Source organism: Malaya genurostris, chromosome 3 (assembly GCF_030247185.1).
Source record: "Malaya genurostris strain Urasoe2022 chromosome 3, Malgen_1.1, whole genome shotgun sequence".
In the NCBI taxonomy this organism is placed as follows: Eukaryota; Metazoa; Arthropoda; class Insecta; order Diptera; family Culicidae; genus Malaya; species Malaya genurostris.
The window spans coordinates 48,072,989-48,097,509 of NC_080572.1; the positions used below are offsets into that span (position 1 = coordinate 48,072,989).

General features: G+C 37.8%; 1 protein-coding gene across 3 annotated transcripts in view; it reads left to right on the plus strand.

Moving 5' to 3' along the window:
• Positions 1 to 24,521, plus strand: part of LOC131437272 (beta-1-syntrophin) — a 442,836-nt gene that overhangs the window by 329,747 nt on the left and 88,568 nt on the right. For all 3 annotated transcript variants that reach the window (XM_058606511.1, XM_058606509.1, XM_058606512.1), the window contains one exon: positions 10,102 to 10,314. In XM_058606511.1, the coding sequence (XP_058462494.1) occupies positions 10,102 to 10,314 (213 nt within the window). The remainder of the gene's footprint in view (positions 1 to 10,101; positions 10,315 to 24,521) is intronic.

Below are 24,521 nucleotides of genomic sequence, written 5' to 3' on the forward strand. Positions count from 1 at the left end.
GATTTGCGGTGTCGTTCAGTTATGGTAGTGAGTTGAACCGAACGTGGCCTCCTGTTTCCAAAGTAGCCATTTCTAAATCTGTATGGATTAGGAAAAAAATCTATAAAAATCTGTAAAGGAACTTCAATTATCTATGAAAATATCTGATCTTCTTCAGAACAAAATTTCAAAACAGAACATTCCAGTGACACTTGTTTGTTTTATTCTTGTCTTCCTCTATTTTTTGGCATTGAAAATGCCTTACTCTTCAGCATACATGGCCGGGTGCCAATTAAAAGATTCAAAACGAGCCGCGTTACCTTTTTCTCTCATAGTTTTGAACGATAATAAGTCAGTCACTTGTTGATGGTTTCATATAATTTAACAATCCATTCGGAAACATTTAACTCAAACATGTATAGTAACGTCGTTTCAGTATTTCAATATCATACACTGATCTCTTTTTTTACGCGGATTTCTATGCAGTTTATTTCACGCGGCTTTTATACGCAGTTTTCCTACACGGATTTCCGAAGTTACGCGATTTTTGTTACGCGAATTCGAAGTTATCTGGTTTTCTTGTTTTGTCTTAGAAATGCATGAAACGCCCAGAACTTGTGTTATCCCGATTTGTTTTCAAGTCAACTCTGTGACAAATTTTCAATAAAAAAATGTATATATTTTTAGATTACACCAGATCTCGGTGTTTCATGCATTTCTAAGATATTAACAATAAATTTTTAATTTTTTTTTATTTTTTCGTTTTTTTTTTCGCGGATTTCCGAAGTTACGCGGTTCTTTTTCACGCGGATTTCCGAAGTTTTGCGGTTCTTTTTTACGCGGTTTTCCGAGGCTACGCGAATTTTTTGCGTGTTTTTTTTACGCGGTGCGTATCCCCAGCATAAAACGAAACCTCAGTGTACTATTGCAAAATTGGTTTGAATCGACTTATGTTTTCACAAACCAATCACAGCATACCATAATGATGTCATCCTCGCAGAAGAGTTGGGCGGATTCTTCAATAGATTTGATGCTCCAGTGATTACCAGGTCAGTTTAAAACTTTCGGCGATAGATTTTTTGGGTCCGATTCGGTGTGCTTGTATCTCGGTCATTTGTTAATAAATTTATCACATTCAACTATGTAACTTGCAAATGGATTCAGTTCAAAGTTGTGCTATGAAAGAAATCATAGTATCTTCTTTTTTATCAAATATCGCAAAACACAATTAAATAATTTTTAACATTAGCTCATAACTAGGTACTATTATTGATCCAAACAATTATCCTGTAATCTAACTTAATGGTTAGAAACTGATATGGTCTGATCAAGTAAAATCCAAACTAAGTGTAACAAGAACAATAAATCGTTATGCAGTACCAATTAGATCGATTTGTTTTTCCACCAGGAGTAAAACGCTTCAAAAGATTCGGAATAAAATTCTGAAATTCTGAGTTGCACAGACTGATGCAATGTCATATAGTATCAAAAATAAACTCAAGATAAGGTGATCCGCGATTTTACATGTATCATTTGAATTGGACCCCTCGAGAAACTCGGTTCTCCGCCAGCGCCATCCACTTTTATCATTCGCATCACAACAATCCGCGTCTAGTCGCTTAGTGCGTTGTAACTATGACAATGTTCGTTCATAACATCAAGTTACAATGTGTCAGTTCGCTTTCACATCTCATCCAAGTCAGCCAATAAAACAAAACCGCTTACGTTCGGGACCGAAGAAACCAAGTACAGTATTGTGTAGTGAACAATAGAACGACCTCGAAATGAGTGAACCAAACGAACAAAAGCTACCGCCGACACGAAAGAATACAATTGTTGTTGACTTCAGACAGTGCAAAATTCGACCTTCGATACGAGAACTTGAAGGTTTGCTTAAGGAGCAAATGCATCTTGACATTAAACGTGTGCATTTACTTCAATGCAATAAGACAAATAATGTTGTTTACATCCAGTGCTATAAAGAGTTGGATGCAATTCAATTCGCAAAAGACAATAACAATGTGCACTATGTGGAGCATGAAAATATCAAGTACAACATTCCAGTATATATGGAAGATAGTGCTATAGAAGTGCATGTGCATGATCTTCCTTCAAGCGTCATCGATCCTTATATTCGCCATACCATGTCTCAATACGGAGAGATTCTCTCTATCGAAAAAGAAAAGTGGAAGAATTTTTTCCCCGGTATTATAAATGGCGTACGTTTATTACGCATTACGCATTTTCGGTCAAGATACAAGAATTCCGTGCAAATCACTTGTTACCTATGGCCACATGTCAATATTGCCAAAAAGCTGTTCACTACGGTAAGCCATGAGATAACTGGACAAGGAGACAACCACACCAAAGGACAACGGTGCTTCCTTCACACCAACTCTAAGCAACCCCAGTACACTTATGACAGTCACCAACATCAGTGAAGCATCCCCTTCAGCTGCAGTTAACAACTTACCATCCAACCAACCAGCAACTGCAAACAATGTACAACAAGGCGCATCTACAGCAACTAGCAACGAAATCAACAACAATACCATCGATGCGGCAATGGATGACGAGACGAACCACGAACAAAGTGCCCCTCAATTCTCGCAGGAGGGAAATGGAAGCTCCTCTCCCCCTAGAAAAAGGGTGACAACGAGATCCAACTCAAAAAAAAAATTATTTAAAAAATCGCCACGTAAAGCTTGTACGCAAATAGGCCTGAATAAATATAACTTTTAAATATAAAAAAAGTTACAATGTGAACGAAATTGCGGATTTGCTGAGTATCTACTGGTTCTTAGCATGCGAAAGTAAAAATCAATGAAAAAATGTTGTGCGGACTGTTCCACATGTGTTTTTCCTTGTATTATTGCCACTGTATTTACGAACATTTTCAATAGCTTTGATTTAATTGAATGATCAATAAAATTACACTCTAGCTGAGTTTACTGCTTCCCGATTACTGATTCAACATTTCTCGATCAAATGATATGAAATCTTTTTTTTGTTTCAATTATGGAGGTCTCAACCTTAAGGTCATTCGCCTCCTCCATTTTCTGACCGTGCGGGATTGGGGATCGAACCCAGGGGGGCAGCGTGAAGTGCATCGACTAACCCATCACGCTACACCCGTCCCCGTGTATGAAATCTGTCTATGAATCGATTCACTGTTTATACAAATAATAAGTTTGTACGTTCTCTTTCTCGAACATTATCATTATAAAATAAAATCATTTTATTCGTCTAGGTTTATATCTTGAGAGTGTTCGTATCTAAAATTTATCGAGATGCGAAACAAATTATTTTTTGATACTATAGAAAAACACTTTTGGCGTCCCGAAAACATGTGTTTTGAAAATAACGTCACACCTTTAGTTACGAACACAAGAAGATCACTAGTATTATATGAATAATCTTTATTGGTCACTAAGCACCTACCTTGAAGTCAGCTTTTAGATCACTAAATTTATAAGCTTAAAAAAATCTAGTTCATGGCATTGCCCCCTGCATGACATTACTCCATTTTACTCTACTAACTAGAATCGATATTCAATTAACGAACGTCTCATTCGAAGCAATCCGACCAACAACGTGTCTCTGTCAATGTCACCGATCCGTTCAAATATATTCTACACAGGCTGCACAAATAGCTTTCAGCTGAGCGCACCCGAAACGACAGATTTCCGCTGCACAGTTCCAGAAAACAGGGCTCGCTTTAGAGTACTTAGCTCAATATGTGTGGGAACCTACCTTGATCAATCACCGACAAACCTATACCCGTGGTGTGAAGACATCCTTCAACGACAAGTGGAGCATTTTTTCCGACGACTACCTATTAATATCGGTTTCGGTATAGGTGTTGTAAGGGGTTGTTGTGACCGATAGAAAGGTTCTTGGCAGCGTCTGGAGCATATCAGGCTCTAATACAACAGCCGGCGAACGGATTGAGTTATTTCCGGCATCAGCCCGATACGAGCAATACACAAAGTAAGAAGGTGTGACACTGCGGCTTATTATTTCCCGGGGCCTGGATCAAGTTTTACCATCATCATCCTCCTTACTATCATGCTCGCCATTATTAGCTCATCAAAAAAATTGTGCTGCAAACTGACACAAGCTTTTTCTTAGCCGTGAAAAATTCCATTCAATGCGACTTTGTTGCGCTATTCGAAAACATTGCACAGCTGGATATTTAAGAGTATTTACTTCAAATTTTCAAACGTAACTTCAGACGTAACGTTGAAACCATTCCTTTTATCAAACTTTCATTCATTGAAGCACCTTCCGGGTAATTCAGCACTCGTAGAAAGTGTGTTTCCCCCAGAAAATGAGAAAAAAGTGCTTTGGAAAGCACACACATCGTCACCATCGTTGAAAATTGCTTCGCCTGTATTTGTTTGTGGTAATTTTTTTTTCTCGAGGATACTTCATGTCTGCTGATTATTTTCTAAGATGTCAGTCAGTCAGTCAGTCAGTCAGTTAGTCAGTCGAACAATTAGCCTACGCTCGTTCACAGTCGAGTCACAGACCTATAAACCCATCGTTACTTTAGCGATTAAGCAGAATTCATGAAAACGGTCGCGCATGTGTACATTTACCCTCCACTGCAGTAATGAAGTAAACACAGCAATACTGACACAAACGGTGGGAATTTTCTCACGGTAGCACCCATTAGGCCGGGTAAAGTTTCACGGTGCGAAGCGTGAATATTCATCTTCAGTGTATTAGGTTTTTTTTTATTTATTGATAATTAAAAAAACCTAATACACTGAAGATGAATATAAATTGTATTCGAAACTGAAGATGAATATAAATTGTATTCGAAATACGTATATGTGATGTGACGTTCATTATACATGATTTATAGTGTTGTGAGAAACATCTGTCAGTGAAATTCTATCAAAATTTCATTTGTAAAAGTTACACTGTATTGAGTACCATCGACATCGAAAACCGACTTTTCGTCCGATCAACAAAATCAAATAATGGATGACCGTAGACCGCAAATTGACTATTAGAGAGACGGCAGAGGAGTTGGACATTATTTTTGGATCCGTTCAAGACATTTTGGTTAATGATTTAGGTCTCAGACGTGTCGCTGCAAAGCTGGTGCCGAAAGACCTGAATTTCATGCAAGAAAAGGACCGCGTCGAGCGACTACCTTCTACCAGAGCTGTGGCACAACCAACGTTCTTGGAACGGGATTTGTAGTGTTGGGCAGAATGTGCCAGCGCGTGATAGGGTGGCAGCCAATCAGTGATAGATGGTGCGCATTGAAGATCAAGGGCCGTTTCTTCAATTACAGCATCATCAACGTGCACTGCCCACATGAGACGAGACCCGATGACGAGATTGAAGCATTCTACGCGCAGCTGGAACAAACCCAAACCTCAAATCGACCACGTTCTCATCGACGGGCGATACTTCTCCGACGTCATCAATGTCCGCACTTACCGCAGTGCCAATATTGATTCTGACCACTACCTTGTCGCGGTTTGTATGCGCTCAAAACAATCGACGGTGCACAATACTCGTCGCACAGGAACGCCAGGACTCAATCTCGAGCAGCTACGTAGCATTCGTAATGCAGAGGAATACGCGCAACATCTGGAGCTAGTGCTACCAACGGAAGAGCAGCTTGGCGCGGCGACTCTTGAAGACGGCTGGAGTAACATAAGGTTCGCCGTGAGTAGCACTGCGTGACTGGTTTGACGGCGAATGTAAGCAGTTGGTCGAGGAGAAGAATGCAGCAAGGGCGAGGATGCTGCAACACCGCACGAGGGCGAACGAGGAACGACACAGGCAGGCGCGGAACAGACAGAACACGTAGAAAAAGTGCCACCAGGAAGACCAAGATCGCGAACATTATCTATTAGCTAACAGCTGTACCGCGCAAATGACACACGGAAGTTCTATGAGAAGGTGAACCGCTCACGTTGAGGCTACACGCCACAGGCCGAAATGTGCAGAGATACCAGTGGTAACCTTCTCACGAACGAACGTGAGGTGATCGACAGTTGGAAGCTGTACTATGACGAGCATCTGAATGGCGAAGCACAAGATACAGAGAACGGTACAGGAATCAATCTGGGTGCACGCTCAGCCGACGACAGATTCCCAGCCCCTGATCTGTCGGAGATAAGTGAGGAGATCGGCAAGCTGAGGAGCAACAAAGCCGCGGGCAATGACCAGTTGCCAGGCGGGCTGCTCAAACATGGGGGAGAGGCACTGGCTAGAGCGCTACACTGGATGATTTCTAGGATTTGGGAGGAGGAGATTCTACCGCAGGAATGGATGGATGGAGTTGTATGTCCCGTCTACAAAAAGGGCGATAAGCTAGACTGTTGCAATTACCGCGCAATCACATTGCTGAACGCCGCCTACAAGGTACTCTCCCAAATCCTTCACCGTCGTCTATCACCAATAGCTAAGGAATTCGTAGGATCGTACCAAGCGGGATTTACTGGAGCCCGCGCCACTACGGATCACATATTCGCGATAAGACAAGTACTCCAGAAGTGTCGTGAATACAATGTACCCACGCATCACCTATTCATCGACTTCAAAGCGGCATACGACACAATCGATCGAGAACAGCTATGGCAGATAAACTGACGCGATTGGTCAATGCAACGATGGATAGAGTGATGTGCTACGTCCGAGTATCTGGGACGCTCTCGAGTCCCTCCGAACCTCGGAGAGGGTTACGTCAAGGTGATGGACTTTCTTGTATCTTGTTCAATATTGCCCTGGAAGGTGTGATTCGAAGAGCGAGGATCGACACGAGTGGCACGATCTTCCGAAAGTCCGTACAACTTTTTGGCTTCGCTGACGATATTGATTATACGGTTTGCCAGGGAATCGTGCGTACTTTGGACTGGGAAAAACCCTCCGATCGAGAAAAGTACGCCACCGCACGAAATTGACCATCTACAAAATGCTAATTAGACCGGTTTTTCTCTATGGCCACGAGACCTGGACTATGCTGACAGAGGACCAACGCGCCCTCAGTGTTTTCGAAAGAAAGGTACTGAGGACCATCTATGGCGGAATGCAGATGGAAGACGGAACGTGGAGACGGCGTATGAATCACGAATTGCAACAGCTGCTAGGAGAACCACCCATCGTACGGACAGCTAAAATCGGACGTCTACGATGGGCTGGGCATGTCATAAGGATGTCGGACGACAGCCCAGTGAAAATGGTTCTTGAATCTAATCCGACTGGTACAAGAAGAAGAGGAGCACAGCGAGCAAGGTGGATCGATCAAGTGGAGGGTGATCTCAGAAGCATCCGTGCCTTGAGTGGCTGGCGACGAGCAGCCATGGACCGAGTTATGTGGAGACGTATGCTTGATACAGCAAAGGACACCCCAGGCCTATAGCTGTTAGGTAAGGTAAGGTAAGTAAGGTCAAGGTCAATTGTGACAGAGCTTGAGCGACCACTTCCTTTACTGATCGGGAGTAGCTGAAATTGTACAGAGAATTTCTAGATGATCAGACCTAGGACTAGCAAATCATCCTTCAATATACATCTTCTGGTAACCCCAGAATTCATCGATCAATACCGGCGCTGGCAAGGCCCGAATGTAGATCGACTAAGGAATGGAAAGGGATGTTAATAAAACACTTATTGTTGCTAGAGGCCATATCTGCCACTGCACACTCTACAAGTGTCACGGGAAAAGGATGTTTGATAATATAATTTTTAGTAGTCTTAGTATTTGCGCGCAATTTATGGCGTTTTTCATTAAAAAACACTGGTGGTGTAGACTGCTCTGATTTTGCACTTTCGAGCAGAAATGGCAATAAAATACCGTAAGAATACTGCATTTCTGCTCGAAAGTGCCAAATCAGAGCAGTCCACGCCACCAGTGTTTTTCAATGAAAAACGGCATTAGTATTCTACTTTTGTTCTTAATGAAATTGCCAGCTACAATATGAACGAGTGACTGGGATTTAAACAAAATAATTGATTTATTGTTATAATATATTGAAATCATCCGAAAGCTCTAAATAATAGATAATGTACGTGTAATATTTATTCGATAAATTATATCAAATCATTTTAAATCACCAAGCAAAGGTCAACACACTTCACGCGCGTCTTGATTGTTTATTATTAGACGACTAACTCCATATTTGTGGGTGTCGTATTCTACCAATGGCTTCAGAGTTACACAAATCATCAAATGGTCGATGTTTTGAGTCCAACTAATTCGTTTGAAATGTCAATACATCATATATAGACTTAAGTCAAATTTCACAAAAGGAATAACAATTAATATCATGACTTTGCTTTACTTACGTAACAAACAAACTTATAACATTTAACTTTGGACTAGTGAACCTTGCTATCTACTTCGAGACATGAAAAGACGATTAAGTTCTGCTGCCTCTTCTACGATCTAGAACAATGTGGACAATGTAAATTTTTGCTTTGGAATGTAGCTCAGGTTCAAACTGTTCGTTATCAAGTACGAAAGTTCCTGGCATTGGCATTCCGAGTTTGGTAGTTGGAGGATCTTCTACGTTGCTATTTTTGTAGCCGTTAGAATGGCCCATATGGCAAAATGTGCAAACGAAATCACGTAGCAAGAAAACCCTTCACCAAAAATTACTTCAGTATTCAATTAACCCGCACAGTTGCTGTAGGATAGACGGAAAAAGTGGAACCTTCTGTGTCAGGGAAAAACGAACGATTTTGATCTTTTGATCTACTATGTTCATCGTTCGCACCATTTGATTTGTTCAGGTGCATCGTTCGCTTTCGCTTCAAACAAGTGCAGAAAGTACATCGAAATATGAACATAACGAAAAGAATATACAGGATATATAGGATTTCAGTTGAAATGTATAATTTATTACTAAATTAAATGTGCCCTTTTAGAGTGGTCTGCCTCTCCTGCAGTCCTACATCAATCGCGTGACTATGTCTCTGACACTACCTACTCAAAGTTTTTCTGTGGAAAGATGAGTCAATACAAAACAATCTAGTTAAATTTGAATAAACCATTTTCAACTTCACAACAACCAATCTCAACCCCCTGTGCTTTTCGGTTGGATTCATCACATTTTGATAATTTCATTTATGACTGACACCAGAAAGAGGGCAGAACCGGAGGACTCACGTGATGTGTAACTTTTGTGCTTGTTGGCATCAAACCGAAGAGATAAAAATAGCGTCGGACAGTATTCACTTAAAATATGATTCATCGCACGTCGAGGAAAATGAAGCAGTTGCTGGGTGAGGATGCTCGTATAAAAGTTTTCGCATTCTACTTTCAAGTTGAACTGCTTAATGCTAAACTCGACAGTTCAATTTGTACCGCTAAGCAGACGTAAAGTTTCTGCTTTCGAGTTTTTTTCTGACCGATGCAGGTTTGGTAATTAACACATTTTCGTTCGGCACATCAGTAAAGACATTGCACTCAGTTGCAAAATAACAGGTGTTCTGCAAATAGCAGAAACTTTACGTCCGCCTAGCGGTTCAAATTGAACTGCCGATTCAATTTGAGCTGCTCTGCACTGATGAGTAAAAGACGAAGCGTAAAAATACTAAAAACGGTTATGTGCCCTAGCACAAAATTTGGCTACCCCCTTAATGATTTCGCTCTACGTTTTTAACAAATTTGTGAAGATGTCAGCTTCGACGAAAAATTTTTTCGCTATCCCCTAGAAACCGACGGAGAAACGACTAGACTAAAGAAGGTTTAGTACCATATCATACGTGGTCTGACAGTACGTTAACGAGCTGGACATAATGAAAATTCTCTCAGTAATCACATGACGGGGAAGACATCACAGCCGTTTTTTTTAAATCTTGCCTAAGTAATGAAATTTGCTTGAAAATGGTTGATGTATTACGTATAGAAGAAAAACTAGACTGACTTAAATAAAAGAAGAAAGACACATCGTAATTTGTGGAATCCATTGCTTTTTCAAGCCGGAGATTGTGGTTCTGTTGATTATTTCTCTGACAAAAAAAAGTTCATTGTGATTAAGTTCTACTTATCGTTCTCTGGAAAATTCCTTGTTTTCCCTAGAAATAAATAACGAACAAATCCAAACAATTCTTTCTAGCTACTCATCACTCCACATCTTTTTTCCCCCATTTCAGTGAAATTCCTACGTGAAGTGACACCGTACTTTCGGAAGGCGAGCATCATCTCCGAAGTAGGCTGGGAGCTCCAGCGTGCGTTCCTGTGTCCGCTCGGCCCTGGTGCTTCCTCACCACCGGCGGCAGCCCCACGAAGTCCTCCGCGTGCCGACACCCGCTACATTCCACTACAGCTGACCCATCTGGCGAGAAATCTCAAGTATCACGATGCGGGTGAGTTATTTTCGTTTTGCATTTTTATAGGCCTAGGTGAGTTTGTTTTTTTTTTCGCTGTAGGTGTGCAGAATTGCGTAACACTCAAAAAAAATAAAAAAGGGATAAATCAATCCAAAAAGTTGGCTAATCAAAATGTGCGAAAAACTGTGGGCAGGATGAACCAACGAAGCGAGACGGCCTCTTTCTGGACTTGCCCTTTCAATGATGAATTTGAATCAATAGAACAAACCGAGGCTGTACTTGCTTCGTCAATACTTCCTTTCACTCCTTCCCGGGATTACTCCTGCTAGTGATCCAATCGATCGATATCAATCATTTACCGTTTCATCAATTTAATTCTGGAAGTTCAGAATCCGGAGAAGTCTTGCGAGAAATATTTGGCCAACGAGCCTAATCCCAAATCAAATGAATCACCCTAAAGCTTAATCTCGTCATCAAACATTGCACTGTCATCATCATCATCATCATCGTCGTCGTCGTAAGCGGGTCGTCCACCGGCGAAATATCCAGAACTGTTTTCTTCCAGGTCAAATTTCTGGTTATTTACCCCTGCCAAATGTAAACGCCCATGTACAAGACTTATAAAGGGCCAAACGATTGTTCCCACTCGGCCAAGCTACACGCTATCAACAGGAAGCAAATTTCATCAAGCTCTAACAATTTTCCGAAGCTACTTCTTCTTCTTCTTTTTCTCCTTTGCCGATAGGCCATCAATTTGTATTGTAGGACAAAGCAAAAAGCAACCAACCATTCGTTAGTTCGTTCATTTACTGTTTGGATGTAGACGGACTAAGGAGATAAAAAACAAATCTCATACCATTTACCTTTCGTTATCCATTCATTGGTTTGGGATTTTCTATTTTCGTAACCGGAAACCATAATGATTGTAACGAATGGAGGAGTTTGAGTTTGAACATACCCGAAATAATATCGTTATAAAAATAGTTTCGTCAATCCTTGATCCATGGTTTGAAGTTTGATTTAAATAATATTAAAAAAAAACAGTTTTAATCCACCTAGTGGTGTAATAGTGTCCGAAGAGGCGAGTGACCTTAAGGTTAAAATCTCTACAATCGAAACAGAAAAAAAAGATAACGAATCAACCATGCTTCTCAATTAAAACGCTATTAGAAGAAAACGCATTATGCATAACTACTACACTACTAGAACTGAACATCATTCGTTTCCTTCGAATAGAGCTTAATGGAAACACGTGGTTGATTGTTAATTTTTCTAAATGAACTATTAAAAAAACGAAACCGATGCACCTGAATGCACTAAAAAAATTTTTTTCTATGCTAAAAAGTACAAAGTTGTACCAAAATTGGAAATGTGAGAGATAAATTCTCCAAAATAATTGAAAATTGGTAAACCATCCCGACAATACTTAACACTAAACATACCAAGGACAATTTTGAAGTAACTAATAAATATATAGTTCATATTCAATATTATATGTTTTTGTAATTTGTATATTTTGAATAATACATGTTGTATACCGATTCTTACCACAATCGGTCATTTGACCAGAAGAATATTTTTTCCTTTCTCTTGAGAAAGAATATAGATTTACTGGGAAAACTGACTTTCGATCGGAGCCATTCTATCCGCTTAATTTTCTCGGAGATGGCTAAACTGATTTTCTCTATCTTAGGCTCGTTTGAAAGCTACTATTAGGTCATTAATCAAATTTGATGGGCAAATGGCCGGCACTTCCGGTTCCTGAGATATAACCAAATAATTTACGGAACCGACAAACTGCACTCGCGTTAAAGCGCGTTGTAGAGTAACGATGCCAGAAATAGGAAAAAGATTCAAAACTTATCTCAAAATCATTCCAAATTCTTGACCTTGTTAGTTGATGCTCATACCTACCAACTTCGACTATATCGGGAAGCGTATGGTTTTTTGGATTTCTGATAATCAGAGCACCCGAGATAATGACAGCAGTGAAGAACATCTACTTTTATATTTGTTCCTGTTGATCTGTGTATCTCCGAAAATATTCCGTGTGATGGCTTTAAAAGTTTTCCAAAGATTGTTTAAATGTATTCCAAACAGATACGAATCATAATTGTTTTTGTTCTCACGTTTTTTTTTCAACAAAAAATTCCTCAAAAGCATTTGAAAACGGCCGTCACACAATTTTGTGGATTACCCAAACCAACATAGAAATTGTTGTTTCTCATCAAATTTGTGTTGAATATTAGCTCGATGAAAACAAAAATATATGGTATTATGAGATTATTTGATTGTATTGACACTAGAACCAATAGCTCTGTTAATATGACAGTTTAAATGTATAAATTTTGGGAAAATTATCCCCAGTGTAAACGTAGTACACAATATGAATTCTTTTTGAGGACAAATTTCACATGCTTACCAGGCTACAGCCAGTTTGACAGTTAACTATTATTGATTGTCAAATTTATAGAAGTTTAGTAATTGTAATTTGATTTTAAACTGTTGTCTGTATTTTTACCATACTCGCTGATTATCCATATAAACCGAAAAGTTTGAAAATTATTTAAATAAATACTCTAAAACAACGTGTGATCAATACATCGCACAGTGGTCCCAATCATGTCAAAACACGCGTTTTTTTATTTATGCTTCAGGGGTTAATTTTGGAGCTTTCATGTCTTCAGAAGAATTTCTGTTTGAAATAGTCCACTTCTTTCAATATAATCAAAGTTAACATTAATCCACCCACAATTGAGTTAAAAAAATTATTTTGCATACAATACGAGACAGAGCATTTATGCCTTTAGAAAAATTGTAGATCATGTTTAAACAAGAAAACATGCCGAAGACATAAACACTTTAAAATGCATTGGTGTCGAGATAAGATGCACTGTTTATTAGGGACCCCCAAAATCAGGTATTTGCATCATAACCTTTTTCAAGGAATTTTTAGAATTTTCGAATATTCTACAATTATATTTTATTTATCAAAATACATATTTTTGTCAAAGACTGAATATTTTTAAATTCACAAACTAAAAAGCTATTGACCAATTCAATTACAAAATACAATAGGAGCAGTTGAAAACTTCAGACAAAAGTAAAAAGAATTTCCTAAAGTAGACAAAGTTTTCAACGTTTTTTTCAATTGAATATTGTTAATCTGTTTAGCAGTTTGTACTTCATTTTTGATTTTAAGGAACACTGTATCAGAAGATCTCTCCGTTTTTGTTTATTTTGTTTTGCTCCTATTTTCTCGCTTACTTTGATCAATATTGAATTTGAGGTGCAGGGTTAATGAATACTGTGTGGGTGCTAAATATATATTGGAGAATGTTAGGACTTGCTTTTTTGAAAGTGTGTTTCCATATAAATTTAAGTGAATTTAAATTGTTACTACTAATTTTTCTTATAGTGTTTTGACCATACTTTCAAACTTTGTTGAAATTGGTTCCACATATTTCCACGTCTTCGAAATATTGATACTTGAATATGTAGTATTTTGTAATTAAATCGGTCAATAGCTTTTTAGTTTGTGAATTTAAAAATATTCAGTCTTTGACAAAAATATGTATTTTGATAATTAAAATATAATTGTAGAATATCCGAAAATTCTAAAAATTCCTTGAAAAAGGTTATGATGCAAATACCTGATTTTGGGGGTCCCTAATAAACAGTGCATATTATCTCGACACCAATGCATTTTAAAGTGTTTATGTCTTCGGCATGTTTTCTTGTTTAAACATGATCTACAATTTTTCTAAAGGCATAAATGCTCTGTCTCGTATTGTATGCAAAATAATTTTTTTAACTCAATTGTGGGTGGATTAATGTTAACTTTGATTATATTGAAAGAAGCGGACTATTTCAAACAGAAATTCTTCTGAAGACATGAAAGCTCCAAAATTTACCCCTGAAGCATAAATATAAAAACGCGTGTTTTGACATGATTGGGACCACTGTGCATCGGTCTATAAAAATTCGCATAATTTCTGTGAAACATAATAATTTTTTTCAAATACTTACCGAAAATTTTCGACAAAAAAATACTGAACAACGAAAATAAACCAAAGTGTGCCAGGCTAAATTTAATGAGTAGAATCAAATAACGTTTTCGCCTGAAAATAACTGACCCAGCCTATGTTTCGACAAAAAAATTGGTTTGCTTCGAAGATGAATTAATTACTTTGAAGAAGAAATAGTGCAACTATTGATGTCTTAGCAGGTTATGTGACTACGAGACTTTTTATGTCAATTTAAGTTTGCGATTTTTGAAAAAGTCAAGCACACTTTTTTATGTAAATTTCACCTCGTTATTCAGGAAACCAGAAGTTTGATTCGGAGAATATAGATGGCTCCAAGGGCTATGAAATTGGAAATTCGTCCTAAGAAGCAAAAATAGTTCGAAATTTGGTCAATATTGCTATTATAGCGATGAAAAAACTCGAAGCGAATGCATCTATTTCCATCTTACCCTGAAAGACAATCTATTAAACAGTGACAGCAGATCTCACTCTAACTAATGATTTTCAATTTCTTACAACTTCTTTTGGCCGGTTCGCGTTCACACTTCGTTCAACATAGTCGAAAATCGATTGCGGTCGAGACAACAGAAACAAAAACAGTACAGTTCAGGGAACAATAGAGTATACGAAATGGGCAAATACGATTTTCAAAAGTCCGAAACTTGGCCTTCGCGACCAAATTCAATGTGTATTGGTTTCCAAAGCAAAGCTAAACCAGCAGCAAATGAATGCATTTTTTTTTCTATCGAAAGGGAAATATGTCGGAATTTTCTCGCCGGTATCCGGAATGGAGTGCGACTGCATAAGGCAATTTCATTTTATGTAATTTGTGGTCAGAGCGGAAGGCATCCTTGTAAATTGCTGGTTACCTATGAGCATCAGCTGATTACATGTCAGGTTTATGAACAACCTGCCAAAAGGACATCTTTAATCAAAGGCAAACCAGCAAGCAACTGCAATCAGTGACCAACAAAAAGTATCTACAACAACTAACAACGAACACAAGACTGCGAACAACAGCGAAAAGAAAAAGGAAACCACCCACCATAATACGTATGACAACAACTCCGACGAAGCGGAAATGGATAATAAGACGAGTCACGAACAAAATACCCCTTAATCCTCTCTGGATGGAAATGGAAGCTCCTCTTCACAAAGAGAAAGGGTGAGAACGAGATTCAATAAAAACATATTTTAACTAACAAAGGTACGGGTGTGTAATGTCAGAGACATAACTGGATGTCGGGAATACGAATAAAACTGACACGATTTTTTTATACTTTCGCATTCGTATTGGTAGCTGATCGATTGTGTGAATTGTGAAACTTTTGACGTCGATTGTCTCATTTCGGATTTGAAAATTTCATTGAAAGAATCTATCAAGATGCTTTATAGGATTCATTTCTACCTTTTAAGAGGACCAAATTGTGGAATTCTCTACGATATTTAGCACAGTTTGGAACAATTTTCTCGAACGATTTTCGCACAGCAAAAAGTGCACGAAGCAAACCAAATTATTTTGGATTTTCACTAAACTGATGATTTTTACCTTCGATTTGCAAAGAAATAATCTTAATAGTTCTTTCGATAACATTTAGAGCCATTAGAACGGCTGATTTTATATAATGTTGTCCACTTTTCGTTTTTCGTTTTGTTTCTCTCCAATGCAAACGACCAGAAGCTCTGTTGCATGATGCAATCGCTCTTGTTTGAGTTGAAACTAGCTTTGCGTACAAACCGCAACACATCCGCTCGCAATGCCAAATGATGCCAAACTTAATCATTTTTTCTCAAGATGTTTCTTTTTAGATGATTTCGTTTGAAGCTTTTTCACAAATGGGCGGTTCCAACGGCCACACAGAACTACGACCTGAGCGTTTGAGGTTTTTACCCACGCAGAAGGTGCACTCTCCGATGCCGCTGTTTAAATGCGTCTTCTCGCCCCGACGTCTGCTTCCACCCAACGCACAAGAAGAAAAGATCGATTTTCGACCGAGTCGGTGTTGAACAGTCGTTCGCACCGCACGCATATAGCTCTTGGCTCCTGGAAATTTTTTCTGGCTACCTAGAGTTTCATTGATTCAGGGCTTCAGTCTTTTTCAAGGCTACCTGAATCACTAACAGTCTTTTTAAAGACTAACAATTAGTCAGCCAAGGCTATACAAAGAGTGATATTAGAGTGACTAAGTGATACAAAGAGTGATATTAGAGTGACTAAGTGATATTAGAGTGACTAAGAAATTAATCAGCCTTTTTAAAGGCTAGCTATTCAAAGAACTATTATTCAAAATTCAAAATTCCATTCATTTCAAAAATGCCTGCGTCCAATCGGAAAGGCAACAAGCCTAAGGCTAAAAATAATTCAATACGGAATAAATCACAATCCGTTATTCAACATTTTTCTAATAACATTCACGATCTTATAGAATCTGAATGTAAAAATAAAAGACAACGGACGGATTTCCCTTCCGTTGATCCTATGCCGTCTAACAATATTTACGAGATTCTTCCTGAATCCGATTGTAGCGACATAGAAGAAAATTCTTCAAAAATTCCCAAAATGGACGCTTGTCGTTCTGGGAAGAAACAGCAATCTATGCCACCAGTGACGGTGATAATTTCCGACTTCAAAGCATTCCGTACTGAGCTTTCTACTTTTCTCCCGGAAGTAAAAGTCTCATTTCAAATCGGACGAAGAGGAGAATGTCGAGTCTTGGTTGATGGATTGGAAGATTACGAACGACTAATTCGATATTTGTCCGAGAAACTTCATAAATTTTATTCATATGATATAAAATCAGACAGACCCTTCAAGGCTGTCTTGAAAGGCTTATCAAATGATCAAAGTATTGATGAAATTAAAAATGAAATCAAAGAATTGCTTGGTTTTGCCCTTCCCAAGTAATACTTATGAAAAAAAGAGCGAATGGTACTTCTAAACCACGCTCTGGAATTTCCCATGAACTTTACCTAATACACTTCAATCGAAGTGATGTAAACAATTTGAAATCTTTAGAAAAAGTACGTTTCATTTCCCACATTAAAATTCATTGGGAACATTATAAACGGCATAATCGTATTGCAAACTTAACGCAATGTCGTCGTTGCCAAGGCTTCGGTCATGGAACCAAAAATTGTCATATGGATGTACGGTGTTTGAATTGTGGTAAATCGCATTCGAAAGACGTTTGTCCAATGAATGAAACCACTGATAAATTTTCATGTTCAAATTGCAATGGAAATCATAAATCCAATTATTTGAAATGTCCTGTCAGGGAAAAAATTTTAAACGCTCGTTCGCTTAGACAACAAGTCAAATCAACGACCTTAAATTTACAGAACATACCTGAAAATCAAAAAACCGTTACAAATGCCACGCCTAATTCTTCTAAGGCACCTATTTCTTCGAATTTAAAACAAAAAACAGGTACGCCTGCCAATTCGTCTTCTAACGAAAACAATTTATTGACAGGTAGATCGACCTCGTCATCATCTTCTTCTAATGTCAGTTATGCTGGTATATTAGGTAGAAATCTACCACCTATTTCTTCTAATGTAAATAATCAAAACACAGGACCGCCTTGCAGTCCATCTTCTAACGAAAACAATTTATAAATAGGTAGACCGGCCAAATCATCTTCTTCTAATGGCAGTCTACCTACAAATATTCCTTCAATGCCATTCGCTTCTTTAAATGAAGTCGATTTAGGCGATATAACTGAAAATAAAATGATCTACCTACAAGATCAACTTTTTCAAATGATCATCCAAATGAATTCGACTTCATCACTTTTTGAAGCATTTCAAATCGGATGGAAATTTGCAAATAATATTATAATGAATTTAAAATTTAACAGTGATGTTAAATAATCATTTGAATATTTTAAATTGGAATGCTCGATCTTTGAAATCGAGTGAAGATGAATTTTATAATTTTCTCGAAGTTCACAAAATCCATATTGCCATTGTGACAGAAACTTTTCTTAAACCAAATGTCAAATTGAAAAGTAATCCACATTATGTGGTTCATCGATTTGACAGGTTTACTGGAATGGGTGGTGGAGTTGCCATTTTTGTCCAACGGCAAATTAAACATCGAATTTTACCTTCTTTCAATACTAAAGTTATTGAAAGCTTGGGAATCGAAGTTGAAACCATTCATGGAATTTATTTCATCGCTGGAGCATATTTGCCATTCCAATGCACCGGCGAACAATTAAATTTCTTTAAAGGCGATTTGCAAAAACTCACAAGATATCGATCGAAATTTTTCGTAATAGGGGACTTAAATTCTAAGCATGTCCAGTGGAATTGTAGGCAAAATAACAGTAATGGTAAAATACTTCATAATCAACTCTCAGCTGGTTACTTCACAGTTCTTCATCCCAGTAATCCTACTTGTTTCTCTTCCGTGAAAAACCCGTCTACAATTGATCTGGTTCTAACGGATCAAAGTCACATTTGTAGTGAACCGATTACACATGCTGACTTTGACTCAGATCATCTTCCTGTAACATTCAGACTTTCCAACGAAGCTATAATTAATCCAATTAGTTCTATATTCAACTATCATAGAGCTAATTGGTTGGATTACAGATCTCACATTGAAAATCATGTGGATCATGAAACTATTTTAGAAAATTCTGCGGACATCGACACAGCAATTGATAATTTGAATCATTATATTATCGAAGCTAGAAATCTTTCAGTTCCCAAAGCTCAAACTAAATTAAATTCTCCTATCATCGATGACAATCTTCAACTGCTCATTCGGTTGAAGAATGTTCGTCGACGACAATATCAACGTTCTCGTGATCCTGCTATGAAAAACATAGTTAAGGATTTACAAAAAGAAATTAAACATAGATTTACTCTTTTGCGAAATGAAAATTTCGCTAATGAAGTTGAAAAAATTAAACCATATTCTAAACCTTTCTGGAAACTTTCTAAGGTTCTTAAGAAACCTCAGAAACCTATTCCTGCTCTCAAGGAAGGAAATCAAATACTTCTTACAAATGGCGAAAAAGCTCAAAAACTTGCTCAGCAGTTTGAGAGTGTACACAATTTTAATTTGAACGATGTGAGTCCTATTGAAAATGAAGTCTCACTGAAATATGAGCATATTTCAACCCAAGTGTTATCACACGATGACATTATTGAGACGAATTTTGACGAAATTAAATCAATTATTAGGAAACTCAAAAACATGAAGGCTCCTGGTAATGATGGAATTTTTAATATTCTTATTAAAAATCTTCCCGATGTTGCCTTGAGACTCCTGGTTAAAATTTTCAACAAGTGTTATTCATTAGCTTACTTCCCAAAAAGATGGAAAAACGCCAAAGTAATTCCTATCCTGAAACCTGATAAAAATCCACCAGAAACATCAAGTTATCGACCAATTAGCTTACTTTCTTCTATCAGTAAACTTTTTGAACAAATTATCTTGTTGAGAATGATGTCTCATATAAATGAGAATTCAATTTTTTTACCAGAACAGTTTGGATTTCGTCATGAACATTCAACTACTCATCAACTTGTCAGAGTAACGAACATGACAAAATCAAATAAATCTTCTGGGTTGTCCAATGGAGTCATAGAAAACGCATTCGACAGTGTTTGGCACAAAGGTTTAATAGCAAAAATGTCTGATTACCAGTTTCCTATTTATTTGATCAAAATGATTCAAAATTATTTAACTGATCGTACTCTTCAGGTTAGCTATCAGAATTGTAAATCTGAATTGCTACCCGTACGAGCCGGTGTTCCGCAGGGTTCGAGCGTAGCTCCAATCTTATATAATATTTTCACTTCTGATCTTCCAAATCTACCCGTTGGTTGTCAGAAATCGTTATTCTGTGACGACACAAGTCTGTTAGCCACAGGTAGTAATCTAAGAGTGATCTGCAGTCGCCTACAAAGAAGTTTAAATATTTTCAGTGATTATCTGTCAAAATGGAAAATTAAACCAAATGCAGCAAAAACGCAATTAATTATCTTTCCTCATAAGCCAAGAGCTTCTTTTCTTAAACCAAACAATAATCACATTCTCAAATTGAATGGCTTGGAATCGACATGGTCTGATCAAGCTAAATACTTAGGTTTAACGTATGACAAAAAACTCACTTTCAAGGATCACATTGAAGTAATCCAGGCAAAGTTTAATAAATATATTAAATGTTCATATCCTCTTATAAACAGAAATTCTAAGCTCTGTCTAAAAAACAAGTTGTTAATTTATAAACAAATTTTCAGACCAGCCATGCTTTATGCAGTACCAATTTGGTCAAGTTGTTGTTGCACCAGGAAGAAAACGCTTCAAAGGATTCAGAATAAAATTCTGAAAATGATTTTGAAGCGTCCTCCCTGGTTTAGTACAAATGAGTTACACAGACTCACAAATATAGAACCATTAGATGTAATGGCACATAATATTATAAGCAAATTCCGACAAAAATCGATGCAATCTTCAATTGAATCGATTCGCTCTCTGTATTAGTTAGTAAGTTAGTATATAAGTTCCTTTTCCCCATTACACAATACAAGTAGGTTTAGAATTTTCCCTACACAAAAATCTCAGAATTGCGGAAGCAAATAATGTCCTCATGGTAATAACCAAATCATATTTATAATAGGGCTGAAAAGTCACCACTTGTGACTGAACACCTAATTTGAATCTTAATAATTTAATTTTAACTCATATTCCAATAAATAGTTATTAATTTAAAAAATTTAAAAAAAAATCGATTTTCGACCATGGTACCCCTTTTATAACGTTCAGTTAAAGATTTGTGCCTGACTAGGTCAAAATCGTCGCCCTTGCTCGAAAAACCCAAGCGAAAGTAAAGAGTTTTCCGCGTTGTTTTCAAATTTTGAGAAAACTTAATTTTTGTGTTGTTTGTGGTTATCTCAGACTGTTCAAAATATTTTCCTAAATTCCTGATCATATTTTTGATGAAACAGTGAAAGGATTATGTTGCTGCCATTAATACAAATCGAGATATTCACGATTAATTCTGCCCATTCTTCCATATGACTAATTTTGAAAAGGCGTCCTATAGTAAAATAAGCTATATTCACGGCAAAAAAGGTTTGATCGGGCACGTAAATCTTGCAAGCAAATACGTCTAAATAACAATTATTATTATATAAATAACAAAAATTCTTGGACACTATACTGTGCAGTAAACGCTTTCCAATTACAGCTATTTGTAGGTAACACATGAAAAAAATGCATTCGCTCCCTTTGAAAATCTGTCTTGAATCGAAACGGTTTTTCTATCCGTGAAAAGTTGATGGTTTGCCATACTGAAGACGTGCTCAAAGTTTCATCCAAATCGGAGCAAATCCGTCTTGATATTACTTTTCATATCGCTCATTTCTGAAATTACTCAATTCCTCTACCATCTTATAGCCTCAATGAGCCCTAACAAATAATCATTGAGAAAGAATGTAATAAATGTAGAACCTTTACCTGAAGCTCTGCAACACCTATATGTAACGCAACACTGCTTATCTGTTTAGTTGACTTCCACCTCCAGGATAGATACATAACTTATTAAAGTTTTCATGAAACTTCTCCATTTAAATATCACCTTAGTAATAACGTATGGAATGGACGTTGCCTTCCTTTTATACTGTTGAATTATTTTGAATGAAAACCACTTACAAGTAACGTACCAGATCACACAAAAGTCACTTAAAAGCATGTTCATTCAAAAAGTGAACGCATTTCCACTCCACCGGCTGGACATTTTTTTTCGTCTGCCAGTCGCATTTCTGTTTGAATGCCGGACAGAAAAAAAGTACGACTGAAAAGCACTAGCATCATAAACGTTACTGTAGAAAAAGATAGATTCCTCACCCTCGGAATGTAAATCGAAATGTAACCTAAATGCCATCCCACAGGGGCAAACTTGCGGCTCTGAAGTGGTTGTGATTTCTATTACTGTAAAACCGTTTAGTACCTTCGGATCGTTTGGAAATCATTCCACTTCGAAACGCGTCTCAGCAGACTCCTGAAAGTAATCATCATCGAAAGCTGGATGATGGCTGCAAATTCACTGCACTCGAGCAAAGATGCCCAAGTATACGACGTCAGGCGAAACATTTTCCTGCAAGGATGTGCAATGACGGGTAACGTGTAGCCAGCCAGTTGGAATTCAGCCATTCTGGTAGACATCACTGCTTCATAATAAGAAGAGTTGCAACCCTCCATGGCAGTATAAATAATCTTTCCTGTAAACGTGGAAAATATCATGAAAATAAAAAAAAATATACACATAAGAAATAAAAGTAAGTATTTGAGAGCACCTGACTTGGGAATGAAAACCAGAAAACTGGTGGAGCGCTGTGCTCATCTTTCAGCTCCCTATCTGCCAATTCAGGCACATCGCGTGATGTTTTCCTCGAAAGGGTTCGGTTGGAGGGCAGAGAAGATATTTTTTCCTCCCTCGCAATGTATTCGTGAGATGTGAGATACCTAATCCAAACGGAAAATAAACTACAGGAACCATTCCGTCTGTTTGGAGAGAACACAGCGAATCTCACGGTAAACAAAATCATAATGAAAGTGGAATATCTTCGAGCGTAGCGCAACCCCAGGACCTGCCGGGACTGGTAACGACCGACACCAAGCATCAGGGAGGTGGTACGGAAAAACTGCGTTCAGAACGGGGAATGGAAGCTAGTAATGCCACGCAGAGATATAAGCTGCTCACAGCTGACTACTACTTAAGTACTGGTTCGACTTCTGTTTGCTGCTCAAAAATGGAGTGAATAAGTATGAAAAAGTGAGGACGAAAATAAAGCTGAATATGCCGGCAAAGCAGTACTTTTGCTATGCTTGGGGCAACTATGCAACGTAAATGGCAATAAATATTTATAATGTTTTAGCTTTGTAGCTTCGAGAAAGATTACATTTTACTGAACAGACTCGTTGCACACACCGAACTATGTGAATATGTGTATGTCTGTTCATGGAAATGTAGAGTGGTCTGATTGCACCAGCCAGTTAGTGAAGTCATTTAGAACGGAAAAATACGAAATTACTGTCCAGCATGCATATGTTGGTGTATGGTGCCGTTAAAGCCATGGAATAGAACGGAGGAACTTTTTAAATTTTATTGTACATAGCTTTTTCACGGAACCAATGTTATTCATTTTATGTCAAGCAACAAGCAAAACTCTGCTCTTCGAAAGATGAATAACACTTCAAACTTTTCGTCTACTGCTTGACGAAAACGAGTGTCTGGAGAAATATTACTTTGGATTCAATCACTCTAACTCAAATAGAACGTATTAACAGTAAGATAAACATCAGTGGAAGGATCAATGAATTCGCTTACTAAACAGAAGGGCCGCGCCCCGTTAGACTCTCATGAGTGCAGTGAAGTTAGTAATTTGAATGGGTAGACGGTCGTGACTCTAAGCAACCGATTACCGAGAGAGGACATCAAGTTTTCCGAACAACGCATGATGTATGATGTATGATATTTCTGTACCTCCTATTATAGCTATGGCGTAACTAATTAGCGATGGACTGTCTTAGCAATGTGATTTAATTAAGACACACCAGTGAATTGATTTGAAATGCCATTGAAAGAGCTTCACTAGTTAGCAGTCTTGTAGCTCCTAGTTTAAGGGGAGCTTCTTCTGTGAACGGGGGTTTTCGTTCCTTCATTTTGAGCCTGGATGAAAGAAAACTGTCTGTTGCCCAATCTACAATTTTTATGTCATTATTCTTTACTAGAGTCTGCTGCAGTGTAAATTTCATGGTAAAATGTCGAGCTGTTCCTGAGGTTTCAAACTGGTGTACTTGTTAACTAAAGAACAGCTTGACCGATTTAAAAAAATAATAATATCGGATTAAAGCGTAGTAAATTTAAAATGGAAAAACGTTTAGAAAAATTGTAAAAAAACATTTATCACACTTTTCTCCCCCTTTTAACTTTTTTTGCCTTTCTCTATAGAAAGGTATAAGAATTGCTGGAGAAAACGATTTTCAAACGGAGCCTCGGAGACCCATAGTGTTATATACCATTCGACTCAGTTCGGCGAGATCGGAAAATGCCGTTCTCTTTCTCTCTTTCTGTGTGTGCACTTTTCGACGATATTTTGACTTTTGGTTCCGGGGATATGGTTGTATAAGTGACGTTACCGACAAAACACGATGTTTTTTTACCGCTTTTATGCACATAATGTCCCGGGTTGGCG